The sequence below is a fragment of the Polyodon spathula genome, chromosome 29 (assembly GCF_017654505.1).
Source record: "Polyodon spathula isolate WHYD16114869_AA chromosome 29, ASM1765450v1, whole genome shotgun sequence".
Classification (NCBI taxonomy): Eukaryota; Metazoa; Chordata; class Actinopteri; order Acipenseriformes; family Polyodontidae; genus Polyodon; species Polyodon spathula.
The window spans coordinates 7,885,477-7,905,187 of record NC_054562.1 but is presented as its reverse complement, the minus strand read 5'-3'; the positions used below and the strand labels follow the sequence as shown (position 1 = coordinate 7,905,187).

At 46.3% G+C, this 19,711-nt stretch overlaps 3 protein-coding genes across 5 annotated transcripts; 1 reads left to right on the top strand and 2 right to left on the bottom strand.

The window, feature by feature from the left end:
* Nucleotides 1-28: 28 nt before the first annotated feature.
* Nucleotides 29-4,774, bottom strand: LOC121302299 (RNA/RNP complex-1-interacting phosphatase-like). Of its 3 annotated transcripts, XM_041232158.1 has the most exons (9): nt 4,301-4,774; nt 3,985-4,060; nt 3,347-3,478; nt 2,569-2,692; nt 2,416-2,476; nt 2,181-2,227; nt 1,436-1,511; nt 783-926; nt 29-472 (listed from the first exon to the last, which is right to left on the bottom strand). In XM_041232158.1, the coding sequence occupies exons 1-9, from the start codon at nt 4,582-4,584 to the stop codon at nt 172-174; spliced, it is 1,245 nt and encodes a 414-aa protein (XP_041088092.1). In that variant the 5' UTR covers nt 4,585-4,774; the 3' UTR covers nt 29-171. The 3 variants fall into 3 exon arrangements, with proteins under 3 accessions (XP_041088092.1, XP_041088093.1, XP_041088094.1); XM_041232159.1 differs by lacking the exon at nt 3,347-3,478; XM_041232160.1 differs by lacking the exons at nt 3,985-4,060; nt 4,301-4,774 and adding an exon at nt 3,644-3,752.
* Nucleotides 4,775-5,205: 431 nt separating this feature from the next.
* LOC121302301 (caspase-7-like) lies at nt 5,206-9,798 on the top strand. The gene is made up of 4 exons (XM_041232161.1): nt 5,206-5,971; nt 7,619-7,782; nt 7,927-8,059; nt 8,397-9,798. Exons 1-4 carry the CDS (start codon nt 5,761-5,763, stop codon nt 8,645-8,647), a joined length of 759 nt encoding a protein of 252 aa, XP_041088095.1. The 5' UTR covers nt 5,206-5,760; the 3' UTR covers nt 8,648-9,798.
* Nucleotides 9,799-12,574: 2,776 nt separating this feature from the next.
* Nucleotides 12,575-16,249, bottom strand: LOC121302185 (proline-rich protein 2-like). The gene is made up of 4 exons (XM_041232001.1): nt 15,533-16,249; nt 13,507-13,996; nt 13,238-13,463; nt 12,575-12,857 (listed from the first exon to the last, which is right to left on the bottom strand). The coding sequence occupies exons 1-4, from the start codon at nt 15,582-15,584 to the stop codon at nt 12,579-12,581; spliced, it is 1,047 nt and encodes a 348-aa protein (XP_041087935.1). The 5' UTR covers nt 15,585-16,249; the 3' UTR covers nt 12,575-12,578.
* Between the last annotated feature and the right edge of the window lie 3,462 nt (nt 16,250-19,711).

Genomic DNA, 19,711 nt, shown 5'->3' with positions numbered 1-19,711 from the left:
CTATGCAATTGGGTACCTTTTATTTTAACCCTTTATACAGGCACTTTGAGATGGGAAAAACAACAATTTAAAAAAAGTTTGCAACAGCAAAAACAACACGTCTGTCTGAGACTGCAAGCAGCACGTTGTAAAAGCCAGCGAGTCTCGGAGTGACTTTGCACTTCGTTTTTCTCAAGTCCTGTCCTGCGGCTGCCCGCTCTGGGCTCTCCAGCGCCGTTTCTGGTGTCTCCTGCTCTGGTTGTCCCAACGGTTTTCAGGGGGCGGGGGGCAATGCCCGGCCCAGGATGGGTCCTGTCTGAAGTAGGGGTCGCAATCACTGCCTGCGTATCGGGGCAGCGGGGGGTATCTTGGCCCCGGGGGGTCCCGTGGCCCCTGGCGTGTCCTCCAGCTCTCCATGTACTCACTGGGTCTCAAGGGCCACCTCCCCACACCATGAGGAGGGGGAGGAGGACAGAGAAAGGTAGGGGGCTGCCTGAAAAAGACAACGCAAAACTTAGACAGAAGACCACTGCAAGTTGTACCAAGACTAAATTGCACCATTTCAGAACGTGATGCTTGGGTCAATACTGCAAGTGCATGCATGCATATATATATATATATATATATATATATATATATATATATATATATATATATATATATATATATATATATATATATTTTAATATGTTGTGAAATATAATGCAATATTCAATATTCATTTTACAACCTCCCCCCATTTTTGTGCTTGGCGTGACCCAACAGTAGCTTGAGTGATGTGACCCAATGGAAATGGTTCGTACTGGTAGGGAGGTTGGCAGGGTCCCGGGGGGAGACGCCTCCCAGTGTGGGGAGCAGCACCAGAGAAACGGGAGGAGTCCTCAGTCAGAACCGCCTGGCCACGGACAGGTTCCAGCTCGCGCGCTGACAAGCTAATCCCCTTGTTGCTGAAGAAAGACAGACAGAAAACATCGATTCAACCTCCTCATAGAAATATAGCATTTTAAAAACCTCTCTTTCTGGCCATTGGGAAAACGAAACCACACGCAATGCAGTATTTAATGCAGATTATCTGCACTAAGAAAACTGCAATGGCTCATCTGAGGAGTTCCAGCAATCTCTACATAAACCTTGCATAAAACACACAGCAGATATAAATATCTTCCAACGTAATGGGCTATATGCATATTGGGATTTGATAGCGCTGTTTCTAAATCTGACCCCACACAGACAGTCATAAACTCTCCGGCTGCTACAGATTTCTCATTTCCCGTCCCAACCTTCCTGTTCTTCCTGCACCAGAGTGTTTTCTCCGAGATTAAGATGAACAGACTGATGCTGTGCGTTTGTGGACGTGTCATTTTTACCCTGGCACAGCAGGAACAACAACCCCCTATATTTACTGAGGGCAGACAAAAGGAAGTATTTTTGCAGCAGTAAACGCTCCCCCGCTTACCTCCTCTTGGGTCCGTTCTGAAGGTCTTCAATGTAGTTTTGCCTTTCTATGGAGTGGCCTCTGGACTTATTGAAAACTGAAGAGGCAACAGGAGAAAAGGTTAAAAGATGGGCATAAAGACACACAGATACTCGTGTCAAAGCTGAACAGTCTGGGCTTGCTAAAATACTGCCAGGGATCTCTGTGCGTACAAAAGCTGAATGCAGGTCACAGATTTCTGCTAGCAGGTGCTGAGAAGCAGGTCAGGGGCAGTGGAAATGGGCTGGGCTAATTCCCTATTGCAGTTCAAGATATTGAAGACACAGCTGCTTGGACCTTTTAAGACGTTGTAAAAGACTTCTCGAAACGTTTGGCATTGAATTAGTATTTCCCAATTCATTGTTCCACTTGAAGAAGAAGTGGCTGCTCTCCAAGTCTCTCGGCTCTTCTCAGTCTATAGACATTTAGTTTTCCTGTTCACTTGATTTATCAAACTTTCTCTGCAGGGCTACTGTAGTTCCAGTAGGGATTACAGAGCCTTCCACTCGTGCTGCCAGCACAGCCTCGCTGTATCGCATGCAGGGCAAGGCTTGTCTGTCGACATTATAAATCCCAGACAGAACTTCACTAGCCTTAGGCTGAGGGAACACAAAGTCACTTTGTGGATTGTGGTTTCAAGCCGCCGTTCCTGAAAAAGCAGCTTCGTGTTCCCTCAGCTTTAAACTTACAACAGGGACCTGGTCAATATTCCACACCACACACTCACGCTTTATCGCTACAGCAGGATCCATTCCAGCCACATCAATTAGGTACCTGCAAGAACAGAAGACAGTAACGGAGATGGAATCATGAACGTGGCACACACCTGTCATGCAGAATCCATGTAGATTTTTAATGTTAAAACGAACAGGGGTCAGATTGAAGGAGGCAGCGGGCTGTATGACGTGCACTCCTAGCGGTTTCACAGGCAGCGTTTTAAACATAAAAAAAAAAAAAACTACCTGCAGATAAGATATCCGGTTCTGTTCAGTCCATGGGTGCAGTGCACTCCAATCAATTTGTCTGGAAGAACAGAACAAAAGCGGCAATCAGACACAGCTGCCCAACACACCCGGCGAGAGACGGCCGTTCAGAAGGTGAGAAAGCCAGCTCACCGTTGCCTTCGTTCTCCTGCAGGAATCTTCGGACAGCCTGCTTGAACTTCAGGATCGTGGCATCGCAAGGCACCTCGTGCCCTGCAGTGAAGATCTTTAAATAAAACAAGCTCTCCGGCAAGTCCTGACGAGACACACAGAGTACACATGAAATGCAAAATAACAAAGCCCAGCTCGCAAACGCCTCTCTCGCTGTGGTTTAGCGACGGAAAAAACGTGGAAATGTTATTCTGGACAAATGCAGCAAAAATAACGCAAGCTGACCACATGGGTCTCCAAAAAACCTGATGAAAACGTTTAGAGAAGGTGCACAAGGAACTGAGCGCTTGTTCAAATGGTTTCTTCGTAATAAAACACATTTGAGAGTGACTCAAGCATCACGAGGAGGAAGCTGACAATTTGGATGAGCAGATCCAACCTGTTTCGTGCACCTCATTGCAAAAGAAGTTTGCAACACATATTTGGGGACACATACGCCCCTTGCACCTCATTATTAATGAGTCACTTAGCAGATGCTTTTACCCAAAAGTGACTTCCAGAGACTAGGGAGTTAACTACACATGAGGAGGAAACTGTCACATTCCAACAGGACCTCGTTTGTTTTACATCTCAGCCGAAGGACGGAGCACAAGGAGGTGAAGCGACTCGCTCAGGGTCACGCACACAGCTAGTCAGCGGCTGAACTGGAATTTGAACCTCGGGAACCTCACAGCCTCCATGAAGGGTTGAGATGGAAACAGAAATGCCAGTGGGGTCTGGCAGCTGAAAGAGCTCTCACCTGGGGCTGGTAGTAGCGCGTGGTGAAGGTGAGGTCGATGATCAGCCCCAGCTCCTGGTTCTGCTCCCCCAGCTTCTGAACCAGATCCAGGGGAGAAAAGCGCATCTCGGGGGGCAGGTGACGCTCAAACGCCTGGGGAGGGGGGCAGACAGGGGTTAGACTGAAACAACCTGACCATTATTCTGATTAAGCTGCACATTTAGCATTGACCGTTCCCATTCAATAAATTCAGACTAGAGAGAATCTTCAAATACGCGTTTGTGTGGAGAACGGTCTGGTCCCCAACAGGATACCTACTGACATGTTTGAGGTTTTGAAATTCGTGTCCTGCGGCTCGTCATCTGCAATTCCTGGACCTTCACCTGGCTCACAGGCAGTCAAAATAATAACCTCTGCCCTGCGTGCTTAAAACACAGTCAACACTTTGTCAAAGAAACCTTAACAGAAGAATTCACAACACTGTAGTGTTCTCTGAAACGAGCAGGCTTTTATATCGCTTCTGAGTCACTGGACGTTTGAGACCCGCTCCGTTCATTATTATGAAGCTACTTACTTTCTCTGTTTAAAAAGCAGAATTATAAAAGGGCATGCAGACAAAAAAAAAAAACTTAATAAAAAGCGTGCTGGTCGCATCTCACCTGCCTCAAGGGAACTTTAAACGCAACGAAGCGCGTCCCAGGAATCCTCTTCCCAACCGCACTGTACTCGGTCCACCTGCGCAGCGACAATTTGAACACAGTCAGAGACGGATGAAAAGCGCACAGCTTTGTGAATCCGAAGAAAGCCGAGTTGCTGGTACAGAAATGAGCCGCAAACAACCGGGACTGTCGTATGCAATGTCACGATGCAATACAACCGGTGTTTATTAATGTATACAATTAAACATCGGGCCACACGACATTAAATTAACAAGCAACACGAAGAGCCATATCCATGCGCGCAAAGTTTACTAACCTGTCCGGCAAGTGATTTTTCTTGCTGTTTGTCATGGCTGGTGCCTGAGTGAAAAATCCTCTCTGAGATATTCTTCCACTGGCTTCACAAAATGCGCTTCGCCCGCTACCCCGCCCGTCTACCTTCAGCTCGCCGGGATCTGCTGATCTCAACCTCGGACACCCGGTTACTATCAGCCGCTGGCTCGGTCCGGCCCTGTCTCTAGTACTCAAACCGGAGCCATTTGCATTAATTAGAGCTTTTAATGCCGAGCGTCCTTGCAGGATAGGGCGGGGTTTCAGCATGTGCAAACAACGCGCAATTACACAAACTGTTACATTATTACACTGCTTCTAAACATTGTGTTTCCCAGAGAGGTGCCTTCCCTAATGTCGTAGGTGTAAAAAAAATAAATAAACAGTTGAACATCCGGCACAGTCCAGCTCGACAGCAATGACACGACGTCGCTGTCGCGCAATGAATTATTACATTGCTCCACCAGATGTCGCTGTTGCGATGCAGCCAGGCGTGCGTCAGCCAGGTGCAGAACAGCATTACATCACCGCGCCCGCTGCTGATCGAGTCAGAGCTCAGCCCTGTGCAGCGCCCAGTCCGCTCCCTTCATCGGAATTGCCTCGGTGTCAATATCCTGGGATTTGCAACACACCCGTGTCTGAATCCCCTGTGCCCCTTCACTTCCACTTTACCTGGGCCGATCGAACCCTCCTGTTAGGTTGCGCCTATTTGACCAGACTCTAGTTTCCAATCAGCTTAAATGTTATTTTCATTTTCTGTATAATGTTTTATGACTTTTCCTAAGTTGGGGTCGTGAATTTATACACAGAAAGCAGAACCTTGGACAAACAAAACAAACAATATTTATCTACAAGGCAGCGGCTAATTTTCTCTGTCAGTATTGCAGTTGCGACACTACAGAATGAGGAGCTCCCAGGCTGGCAGTCAAAGAAGTTTTATCACAGCTCCTGGACTAAAAGAGCAGGAAAGAGTTCTGAACATAATAAGAGGATTAAGAAACGATTGTTTTTAATTTACAAAGTGATTTCATTTAACGGCAATAGAACCCCATTCCGGGGTAGAATTCTCACTTAAACATCTTAAACCTTTTTTTTTTAATTATTTGAAACACAGATTGCAAATTTAGAGCAAAAACTGTTGTACTGCAGTCAATGAGAAATTAGACAGCATATCAGCATTTCAGGTGTGCTGAAAGAGTTAAACATTTCACTTCATATAATTAAACACAAGGCAACTCCACCCTGTACCAACAGTTCCCAGCATGATAACGCAATACTCTCCCAGGTGACTTATTGAGGTGAATAGGGAGGAGTGGAAACATTGGATCTATCTAGTGATCCAGCACTGTGCTGTCAGTCTACCTTGGAGATTGAGTACCTACAGCTGCGACTCTGAAACACTACGGCAGCTGCATTAATTCCTGTCATCTTGTCTTGACTTCAACTATGTCGGTTTTTGGCTCAAAAGCTCATCCCAGCAAGAACCAGGCTTTGCTGGTGTCAGTAATGGAGTTTTACCACGGGGTTCCCCTGGCGCCCAGGAGAGGGGTAAAGAAAGATACCAAACGGTTGCACAAGATCCTGTCCGGACTGGGCTTTCGAGTGACTATCCACAACGACCTGACAGCTGAGGAGATCCGCCACGTCTTCAAGACAGGTGAGGAGCCAGCCACAACCCCCCCCCCCCAGTAAAAACGACGCTGACTTTTCTTCTTGTGTGCAATGAGGCCAGGAGTTTGATGTATAGCCCCTGTAGCATATACACCTTTTCCATGGTTATACTGTGCTTTCGCCATAGTTTGCCATGTTTTTATCTATCGTACCTCTGGCCTTTACAGTGCTTACCTGGGCTCTCCCATGCTTTCACTGTGCTTTATTACACTGTGCTTATGCTCTGGGAAACAGTTATAAGGTCAGTGGTAAGTGGGATCAGTTCAGAGCAGATTTACCAGGGGTCTGAGTCTTCAAAATCCTGGTACCTAACCGGTCCTTTCAATAGCAGACCGAAACAAGGGGAGCTCTGAAACCCAGGACTGGGTGCAGCAGGGCTAGCAGGAGATTCAAGTGTCTGTATGGTCAACTGCATGGTGAACAGGACGACTGCGTACCGACTCTGGGTGTGGATGCATGCTGAGAGCTGCATTCAATTCCAATAAAGAGTTCCTGTAAGGCAGTCAGAGATCGTGAGGAGAGTGTAGGTTTGACCTCTTACTGAGCATTTCCAAGGTAAATGCAATGGCCAGAGAGGTGTGGTAAAGCAAACCACACTATCATACCCATAGGAGGGGTTACTGTGTAAATGTTTGAAGGGTAAACTGCCTGGCTGTATTGTTAGGAGATGTACTTGTTATCAGGTTTGGCCACTGTTTGCATGGATCAAAGCCTGCATTCTAGTCAAATTTGGATGCCAAGCAGCAGACAGTGTGGTTCCATCCACTGATCTAGAGGCTCTGAATGCTTATCTGATACAGGGAGACAGCTGTATTTACTGGATGCCACGCAGGCATGAGAAATCACCTGATGACTCGTGGTGCATGTAATCTGGTTTTCCTCTGATTGTGTAATCATCTGCTAGCCCTCATAGAGCAATCACCACCTATCGGAACTTCACCTTCCAACAACGCTCTGCTCTCTTCCCTGTTATAAAAGAGAACAGCAGGAAACGCTAAACTGGAGCCTTCGGACTCGACAAACACCAGCAGTACAGAAATGTTCATTAATCATCAACAAAGTGAGAATACGGGGGGGGGGGGGGGGGGGGGCATTCGTATCGCAGAGAAACTGGAGAAACGGAGAATGAGACAGAACGTCAGTACAGCGCTGAAACACAACGTTTAAAAAAACAACCATACCCCTGAACCTCATCTTCTTTAATATCAGCATCGCAAGGGTATCCCTGTATTATAAAAAATAACAGATGGGCCTCTTCAGAGAGTTACAGGAAAACAATTCCATCTCGGGTTTCTGTGACAGTTTAGAGACTCCGCCTTTGCTCTCGTAGTTTATGACGTCACAGAAACCCTAGATGGAATTATTTTCCTGTAACTCACTGAAGCCCATCTATTATATATATATATATATATATATATATATTATATATATAATGTGTCAATCTTTTTGCATGATATATGTTCAGACACAATTGCATCAGAATAGGGTTGGGGATAGGGGATATATATATATATATATATATATATATAATATATATATCTATATAAATTTAGATTAGAACTACTGTTGTACAACTTGATGACCGGACAGTGGACAGCAGTGTTGTTGATCTGTTTTGTTTTGTTCCCTGCAGCAAGTTTGGAGATGGGGGGAACCTGCTTCGTGGGGGTCCTGTCCAGCCATGGAGAGGAGGGGCTGGTTTTTGGGGCGGACGGGAATGCAGTCAGGCTGGCAGAGATCTTCAGCTGGTTCGGGGATTCTGGGACGGCAGGGGTGACGAAGCTCTTTTTTGTTCAGGTTGCTGGTAGCAGTGGGATACCATCCTCTTTTAGCTGCAGCTCCGGACAAGTTTTGCAATTATGTTGACCTGTGTCTTATAACCGGCTTGTCCGAACTCTCGGTGGTTTGAGATTCCTGCTTGATGGTGCGTGTTGTCTGCAGGCCTGTCGTGGGAACGAGCTGGACAGTGGCGTGGAGCTGGAGGCAGACGCCGTGTCGGTCAGTGAAGGGGACAGCTTCTCTCCCTGCCTCTCCATTCCCATTAACTCTGCAGCCATGTTTGCCACTGTCCCAGGTAGGCATGTTCACTGCTTCGACGCTACAGTGACCAGCACTGAGGCTATTTACATGGTTTGAAACGCCTTTGTGCTGAACGTGTGAATCTTCTGATCAGTGACTAGACAGGCTTGCGCTGTAATGCACGGTCCAGAGTACATAGTACCCCTTCGTTTTATATACATTTCACCATTTATTTGTGTTTATGAAAACAGCAATCGGGTGAAAATCTGTTCAGAAATCGTTTCCCAGTTTAGCCTCCTGTCCAAGGGATTGTTTGTTACCCCACCCACGCCAGGGGTACCCCTGGTTTGTAATCCGTAGGATGCACGGTAACCCTGTTTCTGTGTTTTCAGGCTACGCTGCTTTCTTGAACCCTCTGGGTTCAGTCTTCCTCCAAACTCTGTGCGACCTCCTGGAGGAAGAAGGGGGGCGGAGCTTAGAGGTCACTCAGCTCATGACCCGCCTCAACTACCGGGTCGCGCACAGTTTCGAGGGGAAGGGGCGGGACTTGAACGGGAAGAAGGAGATGCCTTGCTTCGTCACGCGGCTCACGCGACAGGTCTTCCCATTTGCCGACAGACTCCAAGAGCCCCTCCCACTATAGGGGAGGAGACAGTGAAACCACACCCCCCAGGCACACGGCTGTGCCTCTCATTAAGGAATGTGCAATATCAAATAAGGTTTACAAGTAAAAAAAGACTGATACAACAGGAAATAAAATAGCTATACAATGATATTCGACATGGTATAATTATACAGGCAGTGGCTGAAGGGGCTGTGTGTGACAGTTCATTGCTGGTTTTGTCCACTCACAAACAGAGGGAATGGGTATATTGCCCTTTAAGAAAGATGTGGGTTAGGATGTGTACTTGAAGTATACTACACATTGAAAGTATACATGTTTTTTTTTTTTTTCAAACACGTATGTTTTAAAGTGGTCGCCGTCATTTCCTGCGGTTTTGTTTTCATATTGATGTGTTTTGTGGCTGATCATGTAGGTGCCGAAGAGCTGTGAGCGGACGTTATTGTATTAAATTGTGATTTCGTAATTTTTTTCGTAAAAAAAAAAAAAAATGTATATGCAAGTACACTGACACCAGCTGTCATTATTTCATCGTTTACTCAGGTATGAATAATGCAGATACAGCACAGAGATTAACGTCTGCACAACTGAATGCGATTTGCACCATTCTTGGTGAAAGAATTCATAAAGAAACACTAGCGTTGATGGTATGTAACTGGTAACTATGTTCAGATCCTTGAGTCCTTTAAAGTAATCTGACAAGTTGTTCACTAAACATTGACTTTACTTCAAAGCATGGCGATAAGAAATAGTTTGACCCGCAGTGACCAAATGCAGCCGACGAAAGCTTAAAAGAATCTAATGAAACTGGTATAAAATCATACCCAGCGCTTTCCCGAGGTGGGCTTTGAATCGCTGTATCTCCGCCCCTCTCAATCACAGCTCAGCTGCTCAGAAACGCGACTCCTACACTGAAAGCGGCCGAACCTGTTGTAGAATTAAGATGCTTCACACGCTTTTCCAGTCAAATAAAAAAATTTAAAAAAGGCGAGTCGTTTATTACAGTATTTTATGAGCCCTTGAAAAATAAACTTGTAAAAACAGCAAGCCTAGAGATATCACAAAGACGACTGCGTTCAGCTGATAACGGTATCCTAAGAACATAAAGTTTACAAACGAGAGGAGGCCATTCGGCCCAGCTTGCTCGTCTGGTTGTTAGTAGCTTATTGATCCCAAAATCTCATCAAGCAGCTTCTTGAAGGATCCCAGGGTGGCAGCTTCAACAACATTACTGGGGAGTTGATTCCAGACCCTCACAATTCTCTGTGTAAAAAAGTGTCTCCTATTTTCTGTTCTGAATGCTCCTTTGTCTAAACTCCATTTGTGACCCCTGGTCCTTGTTCCTATTCAAACAAGATGTTGTTCAGGTGTTCTCCGAGTGAAAGAGTTTGAACAGCAGTCTGCAGACACGCGTCTGCCGTGCCGAAGACCTACGATTGCCAAAAACGGGGCTTCCCATGCTTGCACCCCCCCATTATGTGTCCTTTGTTGAGAGTGCTAGCTTTGCGTAAGTGTATCCTTGTAGTCAATGCTACAGAGCGGCACTGTTCATTTTAGGATTGATCACAGATTAAAATACAAGAGTCGCTCAACAGACAGGGAGCCTCGTTTAACCCTTTAAATGCTCAAGGAGCAGACACGTGTCCCGCAAATAAAAAGAAAATAAATAAAAAACACGCTACCTGTCTTATTGTTCACAATGAGCTGCACGAAACCGTATTTAAAATGTACTGGCAGGATGGCCGTGCCCGTCCGACCCATCAGTTTCCTCCTCGAAACTGCAGCACTATCTCTGTCATACAGATGCACGTGGGTGGGTCTGTTTCCAGTCTGCTTGCATTCCTGGCAAACTGGAGGTTTCGTTTCCGTTCACACTTGTGGTAATTGACAGGATGTCTGACGCGTGGCATTCTGACATTACGCAGAAAAAATTCCATTTACATTCCATTATCAGCACTCGGGCAGCCCTTACCCACTCGCGAAAGCGGCATCCGCATTCTAGAACCAGAAAGAGTGTTTTGGGGTCCTCAGTAGCTCCCCTAGTTAAAGCAACGATGTTTGGAGTGCAGAGTGGTTCAGTCTGAGGCAGGGGATGCGCACGCTGTGTGTGATTGAACCGTGCCTGGTGACCCGCTGGTTTGCTTTAAATTAAAATGAGCCAACTTCAAATTCAGCTTCTATTAGACTTTATTTTTTTCTTCTGCATCACAGTAATGCACAGCCTTGTGCTCGCTGCAACATTCCTGAACAAGACCAGAGAGCTCTCCAAGGTTAACGACTCCATCCTATTTTTGACCCGTGTGGTTTCAAAACTTCTTTGTGGAATCCTGTCAAGTTTCCAGACCCTGCAGGACATGCCCCTCAAAAGACACAAGAAACACGCACTGCACAAGACACGGAACACTCTGCAAACAAACGGGACTGCCAAGCACACGGGCACCCCGTGATGACCACCGCCCCAGCCACAGAACTATACAACGAACTTCCTTCCTGTGCTCATGTAACATGAGACTCCTTCGGTCATGGGGAGCCTTATCTACTGCAACACAGCAAGTGACCACGTGGTGTGTAGGTTTTAAAAAAACAAACAGGAAGGTTGATTGAGTTCCACGTTTAGACAGGCAATACCGAGGGGACGGCTGTATCTATGTTTATATATCATTTGAATTTTACTGAATTCACCCACAAGTGCAACTTAATGGCAGCTGAAGAGCCCCGCAGAATATCTTCTTTTATTTCCCAGTGATTTAGGAGAAGCCTTCGGTCCGCAAACAAGCTCAGTGTAACTGCGCTGTCTCTTCACATTGCTTCAGGGGCGACGATGGCTGTCATAGAAATCATTCTCCTGCCTAGAAGACCAAAGACCCACCTTTCCTTTACCAAAACGTACACAACATCAAGCTTCGCTAGTCATCACAAAACAGCTACACCGCTAGCATTTCTGCACAATTTAGTACACATGACAGATTTAGCCAACAGTACATCCCTTCATCTTTGCCTCACTGCTCACCTCCCAGTCCCTCGGCTCTAACCAACAGACCACACTGCTGCTCTCCCAGTCTCTCAGCTCTACCCACCACACTGTCTCAAGCACTCCCTAAACTCAACCACATGTACACATAAAACACAAGGAAGCACCATGCTGTCAGCAAGAGAACAGACCGAACTGCAGCAGCTGCCCCTGCGGCGCTAACAATCCCACGCCTACAGCACAGCACATACACAGCATCACATGAACCATTGTCATTATTAAAAATAAAACAAAACCATTCTTTTTTCGTTTTTTTTTTCCCCCCATATTAGAAAGGTTACTTTTTTTCTTTACCAAAAAAAATTTAAATTAGATTTAAAAAAAATAAAAATAAAAGGAAAAACTGAAGTTAAAGTTCAATGTTTTTAGCTGTAAAAAAAAATAATAAAACGTTCGTCCTTCACTCGTTCGTTCTGCCAGTGGTTTACAGATTCGCCTTGCTTCTGCATTCTGCTGCACAGGCACCTCACAGCTGAAAGAAAGGAGAAGAAATAAATCTGTTTTTTATTCCAACTGTACTCCAATCTTGTTTTTAGACTCTTTCAATTGTTCCATTTCTACAAACTTCGCTTTTTTTTTTTTATTATTTTCCAGTTTAAAATAATTAATTCTGTATTTGAATTGAACAGTTTAACAGTTCGTTTGTTTGGTGTATGTGCGGGCGAGAGAAGCGTTCTGGGATCCTTGTGATGAACGGCGCTACAGAAATGTGAATTGCTGATTGCATGTAACAGAATTATTCCATACGTGAACCACACATCCATTCACAGCAAAGCTCTCACACGTGTAGTTTGGAAAGAAGCCAAATGTCTTTTAAAATGTGACCATCTACGACTGCACAGGGTTAAAGAAATCTCTCAGTTTGCAAGCCATGCTTTTAGAGAGGGTTGCACTGCCCGGGTCACCTGGAGGGTGAAATGCTCACCGCCCTTTCAACAGGTTTTTTTCTTTCCCCTGGTCAGGAAGCGAAGCAGCCGCAGACTTCCAGGAAGGCAGGGCAAGCAAACCGAGAACTTTCTTCAGCCTAGAAAAGTATTTTCTTTCGATGCCTCGGAATGAAATTGGATGCAGCAGGCTTCTAGAAACACCCGATTCTAAGATGTGGTTCTGTCTTACCTTCTGATCCAGTCTCTGGTAGTCTGTGGATTTGGGCCGACGGGCACCCTGTGACCTTCGACCCTCCAGGACGTAGGCGATGATCTGGGGGAACACGACGAAACAAGCCGCTGTTAACCGTCGTGTAGCATCTCCAGCGCAGAGTAACAGGAGCGAATACCGACTCGCCCTTACAACTAAACACTAAGTGATAACCGCGGCTTGCTGGCATTATCCAAAGAAATGACACGGGCTGCAGCGTCACTGTGTGCGCTGCGTGTCACCTGGGCTGATAAAGGATAGAAAAGACACATTTGAGGTGTGCCAAGAAATCAGCACACAGCTGTATACACGCTTTAAAATCACTTAAAAACCTTTAAACAAACTGAATTCCTCTCTGAATCACCTGCGCAAGGTGGGGGGGGGGGGGGGGGGGGGGGGGGTGAAGAGAGAGGGAGGGGCTTGATACGCAACGAAGGCCTTACCTTTCTCTTGTTGTGGTAGCCAATGTAGAGCACCGCCACCAGCACTGCAGCCGTCACCAAGTACGCAAAGAAGTGGCTGCTCTCTGTGTCATCGCTGGGAGCCATGGGACCCAATCCGGGGGCGGGCTTCTCTCCCCCGGGGGCGGGCTCCTCTCCCCCCGGGGCGGCCTCCTCTCCCCCCGGGGCGGCCTCCTCTCCCCCGGGGGCGGCCTCCTCTCCCCCCCCTCTCCCCCCGGGGCGGCCTCGGGCTCTCTCCCCCCGGGGCGGGCTCCTCTCCCCCGGGGGCGGGCTCCTCTCCCCCGGGGGCGGGCTCCTCTCCCCCGGGGGCGGGCTCCTCTCCCCCGGGGGCGGGCTCCTCTCCCCCGGGGGCGGGCTCCTCTCCCCCGGGGGCGGGCTTCTCTCCCCCGGGGGCGGGCTTCTCTCCCCCGGGGGCGGGCTTCTCTCCCCCGGGGGCGGGCTTCTCTCCCCCGGGGGCGGGCTTCTCTCCCCCGGGGGCGGGCTTCTCTCCCCCGGGGGCGGGCTCCTCTCCCCCGGGGGCGGGCTTCTCTCCCCCGGGGGCGGGCTTCTCTCCCCCGGGGGCGGGCTTCTCTCCCCCGGGGGCGGGCTTCTCTCCCCCGGGGGCGGGCTTCTCTCCCCCGGGGGCGGGCTTCTCTCCCCCGGGGACGGGCTCTTCTCCCCCGGGGGTAATTTTTACTAGTCCATCTGGTTTCTGATTTCCACTTTTCAATGATGCTGGGGATGCATTATTTTGTGCTGCACCTGGCAGAGGGGGAAAAAAAGACGAGCTAATATGACTTTCCGTACTTTAAAATGTTGGCTTCCCCGGGGCCCGAGACCACCACAATATTAGCTGGCCGTATTTCTTAATCTGGTTTCATGATTTGTAACACAGCTAGCGTTCCTGCAGCTGAACGCTAATGAGGAAGGTGATGCAAAAGACTGCGACCCTCCTGCACTGACTGCACACAGACAGGTGCCTCCCCACAGACCGGCCCTCACAGTGACAAACAATGAAACCAAGTTCCTTCAAACTGAATAAGGGTCTCTCTGGATCGAAACACGCTGGTGTGACAGAAGGACCTCTCTCCCTCCACTCCAATACTCTTTGCAAAACAAAGTTCAAGTTTCGGTATAACTACAGCTCCGACCAAAAGTCTGCATCACCTAGAATTTTGAGACTTTAGAAATATATATATATATATATCCTTCTACAGTTTGGGAAGCGATTTCAATATATAATCCAAAGTTACAAAACGTGACTGAAGCATTTCCCCAGCTGTGTATATGCAGTCAATCACCCTGGTGTAATCTGTGCAGTTTCCTTATTACTGATAATTAGATTTTATTGAGATGCATTCATATTATTGTTTTTTTTTTTTTTTTTAGTTAATCGGGCTATGGTGCTACTCTAAAAACTGTCCCAGCTATTGTTTACACTCGACCAGGCTGCGTGTGTCTTGAATCTCCCGGCTCTGTCAAAAATTTGAACTGGTTCAATTTAAAACGCATCGTGTTTATGAGTCGCAAACAGCAGCCATAGACAGCTGTGGCGGATTACGCATCCGGCCACTTTGGTGTACATTTTCCGCATTCATTGGGGCTTCGTCGTTACACCATTTCATAGAGTACAGTGTGCCACACACAAGCAATAGAGACACGCAGAAATTAGACACTGTAGCGAAGAACTATACATAAAGGTAGACGTTGTCTAATAGAGGTCTCCTGGAGCCAGGTTTCAAGCCGCTGTCCCTGGGAAAGTGGGGTCGTGCCTCCAAGGCTTCGCTCATCCAGTTTTGATCAGATATATAACCCGTTGTGTTTACTGCTTATTTGCTGGTTATAACTGACGAGCAATGACTGCCCATCAAGGAAGCGGCGACAGTGTTTCCCTGACCCCGGATCTAGGGGTCTGTGCGCGGTAAGTAACGCCTTTAACCCTAAAGGCAGCTGCACCCGTGTTTGAGTTTCACCGACAGGAATTTACATACCCAATTAACTACTGGTACTTCCTGAACAGGACCGATAACAACAACAACAACAACAATAATAATAATAATAATAATAATAATAATAATAATAACAACACACATCACCTGCGATAAAAGAACGCGTTACCATTAAAGATTTAAACACACATTAAAAACCTAGTGATATTAAATACCAAGGGTGTCTTAGAAACAAGGCACAGCCTTTGCACGCAACGGCATGATATATTCCTCTGTGCAACTCGGGTTTGTTTTTGTTTGTTTTTTTGCAGCCCTCCCAGACTAAGCCTGCTGACGATGCAATACTCACCCTGCGCACACCACAGCCCCACGGCGGCGATTAGGAAGACTGTCCCATGCATTTCATTTGGGGTGATCTCTGAGCTCAGTGTTGTGCTGCTCTGCGCTCCTGCCTGGCTCTGCGCTGAGAGAGCAGCGCTGGAGTCAATCACACAGCCCCAGGTCTGAGCGAAACCCCGCACCGGAGTCTGGGCTCTGGAGTCGGCGTGGAACCGTGCAGGCTGTTATTATATCGGGTATTGTGACGAGGCCTATAGTGTGAAAGTTGTATTCGTGTAGCTCGGTGTGTTTTTCTATAGCCAGTATTATAATTCTCTCAAACGCAGGCACAGATGATACTTTTATATTGATTTCACTGCTGTATGTTCCGCGGCTCTGGAGCTGCTCGGATGCGCCTGCACTAGTGTAGTCTACCCTTCTAGGGGTGATGCTGAGGCGCATGTTCGTCTCATATGGTCCATTGCAATCAAATAACACCAAGTGTCGCGCGTTAGGAAATGATTACTGATCACAATCCGGAATCCATTCCCGCTTTTTTGTACAAACCGGGAGCAGCCCTCTTTCTGAGGGCTCTGAGAGAGAGGGATGCTTTCTTTGATACACGATGAATGCGCTCTCCTGCCCCCTCTAGTGGCTACAGGCATGGAAATGTAAATTAGTGCCAGCAGGGGGCAGACTAGCGCCAGGAATATAAAACCAGACCATAGTTCATACCAGTGTGACAATGCACGTAGGTACTGTGTGCTACCGTCAGTAAAAGAGTTACCGGTATTATATCTATCCATCTATCTATCTATCTATCTATCTGTCTATCTGTCTATCTATCTATCTATCTATCTATCTATATATATATATATATATATATATATATATATATATATATATATATATATATATATAATATATATATAATTCACTAGATGTGATCGAAAAATGACAAACTCTGTTTTAGAGCAGGTGCGGTGAGTTTTTATTGTGCTGATTAACTAATTGGCATCACGAAGATGCTGCAGAATGATCTGTCGATCTCGGGCAGGTGTTGTGACTCTTGGTTCTCCCAAATGTGTTATTATAGTAATAAGTTTATTTTGATGATTATAGACGGATAGAAAGATGGAAGGGTGTGTGTTATTACTGACTAGGAGGGGGCCAGTCTGTGTGTACGACACTCACTGACCAGCAGGGGCAGAGTTCCAGCTGCTTGACCTATTTAAGTGTGATATTTAAAGGGGGGGTTGTTTTTGGCTCCCCGCTCGCTCACACGCTGAGAGATCACTCCCTGGGTTTAGTGTAGCTCTTCATTATAACTTCAAACAGAGTCGGGTCGTTAAAATTTCAGAGGTGTCGCTCTGCAGGCTGCAGAGAGAGAGAGAGAGAGAGAGAGAGAGAGAGAGAGAGAGAGAGAGAGTGGGAAGGAAAACCGAGAGAGAAATTAGGACAAAAAATAATAATTTTACCTACATCTAACTGAACTGTGTCATTGCCGAAGCATGACATGTATGCAGTCCAGAAAGATTCCTATGACTCAGAGGAGAATAATTCCAGAAATATTATTATCAAAGCTGAAACCGGTCAGTCTCTGCTAATGTCTACCTTGAAATAAAGAAGAAAAAAGGATTTGAAATAGTGCGTGAGATGAGCCTTTAATATAACTGTCACAGGGTTTGCCTGCAGGAAATAGCCTCTTTGTTTTGCCAGATTCTTAATTCCTCCACGCGTGTGGAATTCAGTGCAAGTCCTTGTGATTTGAATGCGTGTTTTATTGTGTGAACTCATTAAACAGCCTCGTTTCTTTAAAACATTCACCAAACCTTCCACATACTCGAGACTGTTTTAAAGATGTCGTTCACATCATAAAAACAGATGCACTTCAAATTGAGCAAAATACCACATACAAAACACACGGGATTCAGCGGGCATCCAAATGTCATGTTCTGCCCACGTCAGTTCCATTAAAGAGGAAACATCCTCCGTATTGAACGCAGAGGTGTCACGGGTTTAATTTTGCGTGGGGAAGCGCTAATCCGATCATCGGGGAAACTCGGCACTAATTTTATTTAGCTGAGTGTACTGGCAGTGTCGGATGGTGGAGATGCGTGTGAGTGACTGAAGCCACACTTTCCACTGGGAGACCTTGTTTGGAGGATGCGTCTTGGCGCGCTGGCTAATTATCTAAACGGCAATTACCGGTCGCGTTATTTTTACCCCCCTCAGCATGAAAGGAATACCGGCGGAGATCTGATAATAATGAGCTTTAATTATGCAGCTTGACATTTAAGAGCCGAGGCGACCCTTCTGAATCTCGTTTGCACGGCGCGCTTTTAAGGTCAAGCGATGGTGAATAATAAATGAAAGGAGTGTTTTCCGGACGCAGCCGGAACCACCTGCCGGTGTGCTGTGGACATGCAATCAGTTCATCAATCCAGTCTTGTTTAGTTGCTGTTTTTCATGACATCGTTTAATTTATTATTATTATTATTATATATTTATTTATTTTTTGGTAAATTTGAGCTCTGCATGCTCTCAGCTAAACACATCATCGATGTGAAGACAGTGTGATTATCAAGAGCTCTCTTAAACACATCATACTTAATCACAGGCTGAGATGAGTGATCGACCTACGATCTCATTTAACCAGTCCTGCCTATTGACACGCCTGCCCTCAACTAACATGGCGTTGAAGCTGGAATCCTTTCCCACAATACCCCGCTTCTGTGGGCAACAGCTCCGACTCAGGTTCCCCCGGGTCCTAAAGCCCTTTTACTGTTTTCTCAGCTGTCTCCTTAACTTTTTCTGACGTTTTGTAAGCATAGCAAAGTGTAATTAATAGAACTGGCAGGCATAGGTAAGCATTGTATAATCCAGAGACATATGATGAAGGTATATTATAACGAATGGCAAACCATGGTAAATGCATAGTATAAATATAGGAAAACAGGTAGTGTTTTTAAAGGGTTGACTACTCTAGAAGGCTGCGTGTGTGTGTGCGTGTGTGTGTGATCCCTAGCATGTGTCTTAGATTGCCTGCAGGCCTGTGTGCAGATCCAGACCTTCTCATAACGCCTCACTGCTCTGTCTGAAGAAATTCTGCACAGTGTTGAGTGACTCGCGTCTCTCTGACATTGCCGGGGGTGGGGGGGCTGAGGGATTCATGAAGGAGCACATCAGTGTGGATGCAAGGTTGCAAAAGGAGACAGATGGATCCAGCTCTCCTACTGCCAAGAGCCTCAGACTCTGAAGGGGGGAGAGGTTACAAAAAAAAAAAAAAGAATATATTAAGCATGCTGAAGACCATGAAAGGGACTCGCTAAACACTGGTCTTATTAGACAAGCTGCATGTGTTCTGCACAGCATACAGAGCGGTACAGCGCAGTACAGTAGCCCTCAGTGGACCTGTTTGTTCAGTCAAGTTGGCTTTCAGCGTTGCTTTTCAATCAGTTTTTTTTCTTCTTCACATTTGCTTTTATTCCAGACACTGCTTGTAGGAAACTGTTGAAAAATCCCTTTGGGGACCCATTGTAGCTTATCAGCGTAAAGAGAACGGCAGCACAGTGGATCTGGAAGCAAAGCTGCTGTTTTGATACTGCAGCAAGCTGTCTGTCTGTCACAGCAGTGGGTTAGCTGTCAGCGTGTGAAGGTTACTCAGCGACCGGGATATACTGGAGGCGGTCGTCCGTCCCTGTGTCACACATCACACTATCATTACATAGTAACACTTTCCATGAAGTGACTCTAATTCCTGTGTATTTACAGAGCAGTATCCTAGTAAATACATGTGTACTTACACATAATTGCAATGCTACTATGCATAGTTGCAATGAAATTTAATGTGTCAGTCTTTTTGCATGATATATGTTCAGACACAATTGCATCAGAATAGGGTTGGGGATAGGGGATATATATATATATATATATATATATATATATATATATATATATATATATATATATATATATATATATATATATATATAATGTAGACAATATTTAGCATAAACTGTTGCAAGTATCAGATTGCAGGGATGTATGGAGCTGTCTCTCTGTCTGTCACTTACATTTCTACATGTACAGCTATGGCCAAAAGCGTTGTTAATTCTATAGGGTGATGCCAAACCTTTGGCCCCAGCTGCCCAAGTTATTGATCTCCGTCACAGGCATTTTCCTAATTGGCCTGTGGGGGGTGTATGTT

Excerpts from the sequence above, each read along its gene's own strand:
- LOC121302299 (XM_041232158.1), bottom strand. The coding sequence starts at position 4,584 with ATGCTGAAACCCCGCCCTATCCTGCAAGGACGCTCGGCATTAAAAGCT. Across the intron at positions 1,512-2,180 it reads TCCTGCTGTAGCGATAAAGC|TTTTCAATAAGTCCAGAGGC; the intron begins GTGAGTGTGTGG and ends TTGCCTCTTCAG. Across the intron at positions 473-782 it reads CCCTGCCAACCTCCCTACCA|GCAGCCCCCTACCTTTCTCT; the intron begins GTACGAACCATT and ends TGTCTTTTTCAG.
- LOC121302301 (XM_041232161.1), top strand. The coding sequence starts at position 5,761 with ATGTCGGTTTTTGGCTCAAAAGCTCATCCCAGCAAGAACCAGGCTTTG. Across the intron at positions 5,972-7,618 it reads CCGCCACGTCTTCAAGACAG|CAAGTTTGGAGATGGGGGGA; the intron begins GTGAGGAGCCAG and ends TGTTCCCTGCAG. Across the intron at positions 7,783-7,926 it reads CGAAGCTCTTTTTTGTTCAG|GCCTGTCGTGGGAACGAGCT; the intron begins GTTGCTGGTAGC and ends TGTTGTCTGCAG.
- LOC121302185 (XM_041232001.1), bottom strand. The coding sequence starts at position 15,584 with ATGCATGGGACAGTCTTCCTAATCGCCGCCGTGGGGCTGTGGTGTGCG. Across the intron at positions 13,997-15,532 it reads GGGGCTGTGGTGTGCGCAGG|GTGCAGCACAAAATAATGCA; the intron begins GTGAGTATTGCA and ends CCCCTCTGCCAG. Across the intron at positions 13,464-13,506 it reads CCCGCCCCCGGGGGAGAGGA|AGGGGGGGGAGAGGAGGCCG; the intron begins GCCCGCCCCGGG and ends CCCCGGGGGGAG.